The sequence below is a fragment of the Penaeus japonicus genome, unplaced genomic scaffold (genome assembly GCF_977035675.1).
Source record: "Penaeus japonicus unplaced genomic scaffold, GWHDUDI00000001_assembly GWHDUDI00000042, whole genome shotgun sequence".
Classification (NCBI taxonomy): Eukaryota; Metazoa; Arthropoda; class Malacostraca; order Decapoda; family Penaeidae; genus Penaeus; species Penaeus japonicus.
The window spans coordinates 10957293-10962292 of NW_028234444.1; the positions used below are offsets into that span (position 1 = coordinate 10957293).

General features: G+C 36.7%; 1 protein-coding gene across 1 annotated transcript in view; it reads left to right on the forward strand.

Moving 5' to 3' along the window:
* Window positions 1-5000, forward strand: part of LOC122248874 (uncharacterized) — a 12344-nt gene that overhangs the window by 298 nt on the left and 7046 nt on the right. Inside the window, exons 1-4 of the mRNA XM_086534960.1 lie at window positions 1-682; window positions 1414-1480; window positions 3678-3821; window positions 4957-5000. The exon at window positions 1-682 is cut by the window's left edge and continues 298 nt beyond it; the exon at window positions 4957-5000 is cut by the window's right edge and continues 81 nt beyond it. Coding sequence (XP_086391086.1) covers window positions 1-682; window positions 1414-1480; window positions 3678-3821; window positions 4957-5000 — 937 coding nt within the window. The remainder of the gene's footprint in view (window positions 683-1413; window positions 1481-3677; window positions 3822-4956) is intronic.

Genomic DNA, 5000 nt, shown 5'->3' on the forward strand with positions numbered 1-5000 from the left:
TACCTTATACCTTCCTGTTCCTCTCCGCCCACCTTCTTTTCCTTCTCGAAGCCCGAGGACCTCCGAGACAGCTTCGAATCCCGGTGGTCGAAGCACTAAGCCTTCCCGCCGAAGACTTGACGACCCTCACACTCGTCGAGGAGAGCTTCCAGCCCCTGGTCGTTCCTGGGTCGTTGCAGTACCTCGGTGCCTCGGCGGTCGTTCCTGGAGGTAGTCGGAAGCCAGAATCCTTCGATCAGTCTCGAGATAGTCGGTCTCCCGAGGGCAATCTTCGTCCCTGGTGGTTCTTCGATGGTTTGGAAACGAGTATTGAGGCTGTGACGACCTTCTGTGTCGTCGAAGTGGAGGGGGTGAACGGGAGAGAGAGAAAACGACGACCAGGAACGAAGGAAATAGAGGATGATATTCTTGGTGGTGAAAGGGGCGACGAAGGAGAATCCGAGGGAAAGGGGGTGAAGGAGAGAAAAGAAAAAGAAAAGAATGGGGACGAAAGGAAGAGCGAAGGAAAACAGAGCAAGGGTAAATCTAAACAGAAGAAGAAAGGAAAGACAGAAAAACGGGAGAACGAAGGAAAAGAGACTCGCGAGAGGACAAAGCCTCTTGAAATGTCTCTAAGACGATTCGTTCTGGAAGGATCCCGGAGATGGTCCCACGCTGTTACCAACATCACGAAGGAAATCGGGTATTGAATATGTTGCAGTGGTTGCTTGCCTTTCCTCCTCTGCCACACACACACACACACACACACACACACACACACACACACACACACACACACACACACACACACACACACACACACACACACACACACACACAAACAAACAAACAAACACTCACCCACGCAGTGTTGTCAGCGATTGCATTTCTGTTCTTTCTAATTTTGTTCGTGTTTTTTGTTAGAATGTATGATATTCGTAATAAATGTTAGTGTTAACGTTAGTGTTACATTATCGTTTATATGGAAATTGTTAAAAGTCTTATGCATAAGTTGAATAATGTTATTACCTCTCTCCATGCCTTTATCAACAATAACGACAAAATTGATAATAAAGATGAGAATCATTATCGTCATTATTAGCAAAATTGTTATTATTTTCCTTATCATTATTGCTATCATTTCTACCATTATCACTTTTACCATCATCAGTATCATCATTAATATCATCATATTTATAATCATTATCTTTATTACTACTATTATTATCATTACCATTCTCGTTACTATTCCTATCATCATTAAATTTACATCATCATATTTATTACTGTTATTATCATTATGAAGATGAAGATGACGATCACGATAATGATAACGATTATCATTATTATCTTTGTTGACATCATTATCCTCATTGACATCACTATCATTAATATCATAATTATAATTATCACTAATGTTTTCTTTTCTTTCAGAGAAACACTAACGGTTCCGAAGCTTTTGGTCGACACTGACTTCGAGTTTCTTGATATGGAGAGAACGGTAAATCTCCACCTGTCGACCTGTCCTTTATCTATCAGTCTAAATAACTATCTATTGTTCCAAAAAAAAAAATGCTTACGGGAGGCCACAGTCGAAGGACTTCCACTTTTGCGACAATCTGTGGCAATCTCGTTTACTACGAACTCTCTGTGTTCTATGTGACTTCAGCAACAGTGAAAAATGTTTTTTTTTTAGCTCAGCCTATTTCGCTCTCTCTCTCTTTCTCACTTTCTCTTTCTCTCTCTCTCTCTCTTTCTCTCTCTCTCCCTCTCTCTCTCTCTCTCTCTCTCTCTCTCTCTCTCTCTCTCTCTCTCTCTCTCTCTCTCTCTCTCTCTCTCTCTCTCTCTCTCTCTCTCTCTCTCTCTGCAACCCCCTCCCCCCACTTTATCTCTCTGTAAATAGTCGTACACCGAGCAGGATAGATAATTACTTTATCTATCTCCTTCAATAGGATAACTTGTACAGATATAGACTTTGAGTTATATAGGGCTTGTAAGTTGGAGCCTCAGAGAGAAAGATCTTACTCCCGAGATTTCCCGGAGGAAGCTCCACCAAATTATGTTGTAGAAATGCTGGATTACATTAAGGATCTTTTTTAACCCTTCCTTCTTTTGAAATCCTGCGCATGACTCTGGGACTCTTAAGGTTAATGCTTCTCTTTGATTTCGACCTATGGTGCCGCAGAATATTACAGTGCCGCTACTTCTAAGGTATACTTTAGCATATACATACATATATATATATATATATATATATATATATATATATATATATATATATATATTTATATACATACATATACACACATTATGTATATATACATTTGTGTACATATATGTATATATATATATATATATATATATATATATATATATTTATATATATATATATATATGTATACATACACATACATATACACACCCATATATATGTATATTTATGTATATATATGTATGTATATATACACATATATACATATACATGCACAAACATATATATATATATATATATATATATATATATATATATATATATATATTTCTATATATATTTATGTATATATATTAATATATGTATAAATATGTATATTTATGTATATATATGTTTACATATGTATATATATCTATGCATATATATATATATATATTATAATAATATATATATATATATATATATATATATATATATATATATTCAACCTCAAACAATGTTACCTTCAACCGTTCAGAATAAGCAGTGATACAGTTTGACTTCTCTGCTCCATGCCCGCCCTCACCCTGGGCGACCCCACCTTGAGCCTTTTTCACTCTACCAAGCTCGATGGCGTCACCAGGGACGACAAGAACACATGCTGCTGAGGCTGACCTCCCTCGCTGCCCCCGCACCGGAACTGAAAAAAAAAAAAAAAAAAAAAAAAAAAAAATTACAGGATGGTCCCCCTAACAGAATTAACATGCGCTTCCCCTGCCTGTCCCTCTGCCTCGCTCCCACCTACTTAAGTCACTTCGGAAAGGTACAAAAACGATCTGCTAAAAAATATTGGTTCCTGCACCGTGTATGATAATAGCACCCTCTTGTACCTCACCTCCATTGATGTCTCCTCCACAACATGCCTTAACTAATATGAATAAAGTATCGATGTCACACGCGTTGATTTTCACCCAATCACAAGCCAGTATGTGCCACATCATCGCTAAAATGTGGACAGTTCAGATGAAACAGACTTTATTTAACATACTGCACATGTGTATGTATATATATATATATATATATATATATATATATATATAGATAGAGAGAGAGAGAGAGAGAGAGAGAGAGAGAGAGAGAGAGAGAGAGAGAGAGAGAGAGACAGAGAGAGAGAGAGAGAGAGAGAAAGAGAGGGAGGGAGAGATAAATAATTAGATATAGATATACATAAGAATATATATACTACGATTTGTTTTTTCTTTCCTTTCTTTCTTTTCCTTTTTCTCTTTTTTTTTCTTTTTTTTTTCTTTTCTTAGTCATCCTGTTCCTCTGGTTATTGTTATTTTGGTTCATCTTTTATTTATTCTATTCACTATTTTATTGTTTTGGCAGTGTTTTACTCTGATTATTTTTCTGCTATTGCATGTAAAATTTTAACCAAATCATTACTAAAAAACTGTCTATTATCTTTATTATCATCATCATTATAACCAAGCTCCCCTGGCAGCACCTACACCACGCCCGCGCAGGTTGGGGCGGCCACGTGGTCGAGCACGAGGGCCATGCAATCACCACAGCCGTTGTGTGTGTGATGGAAGGTCACCTCAAGTTCCTCCTCAGTCCATTCGCCTTCCAGTGGGACTCTTTGCAGGTGAGAGGCAAGAGGTGAAGATCATATTGTTAATAGTAATAATGTTAATAATGAGGCAATGGCTTAGACTACGTTCATTGCTTGGCGTCTTGGTTTGCCAGAAGGATTACACGAAAAGTTTGCTGGCGGATCGTGACGAGATTATTTGGGGGTGGGTTGGCCATGGCCGAGGGACTGTCATAGTTGATTGCATTTCGGTGGTGAATAGATCAGCTGACTTGAGTTAGGTTTGTGGATGCTGAGGATGGATTAGAGTAGACATTAGTGGGTTTTAGATTTTAGTAATAAGAGTAGATTTGTGATACAGAGAGATAGATAAGTAGAATTTGGGAATATCATCATGAGGGTAGATGAATAGACTTTGGGAATATGTTCAGGTGTATGAGGGTAGATTATCATCGATTTTCAGAAGAATAAGAGTAAGTAGGGATCGACTGAAGCAGATTTTAAAGGAAGAAGTAAATTTTCAAGTAGAGAGATGAGAGTAAATTAGAATTAACGGTGGGGGTTTACCATTAATATTGTTACTACTATTGTTTTCATTATTACTCACTTGTTTTTATTGTTGATGTTTTTAATCTTTGTTATCTTTAGTATTATCATTATTTGTATTGATATTATTTCTGTTATCATTATTGTTATAATTATTATCATTCTTCCTATCATCATTGCTAGTTTTATCATTACCATCATTATTAATATTATTACTACTTATTATTGTTGTTGTTAATGTCATTTTCATCATCATTATTATTATCATCATGATTACCATCATCAGCATCATTATCAGTAAACCATTACATTAATTTATAAATCTACTGCTTGCTTACTTTCGTGAATCTAATGGATTTATAAACGGAGAGGGCCTATAATAAGTACGTCATATCATGCATATACCTATATCTGTATATGCATAGACACGTATACTACAGATAGATAGACATTGCATGTAGATAGACTGCTTCATTGATAAACAGGCATATAAATGGGGGACAGATAGAGGCATACATTTATCCATACAAAGAAAGATTCGCATGTAATCATCACTCAATGAATAGATAATGTAGATATAAAAGATAATCCGTAGATAGATAATAGATAATGCCTGTAAAAAGAACTGGCACTGTCCCTTCAGTGCAGCGCCGACGAGTGCCTCCTGCAGGTGCCTGACGTCGAGGC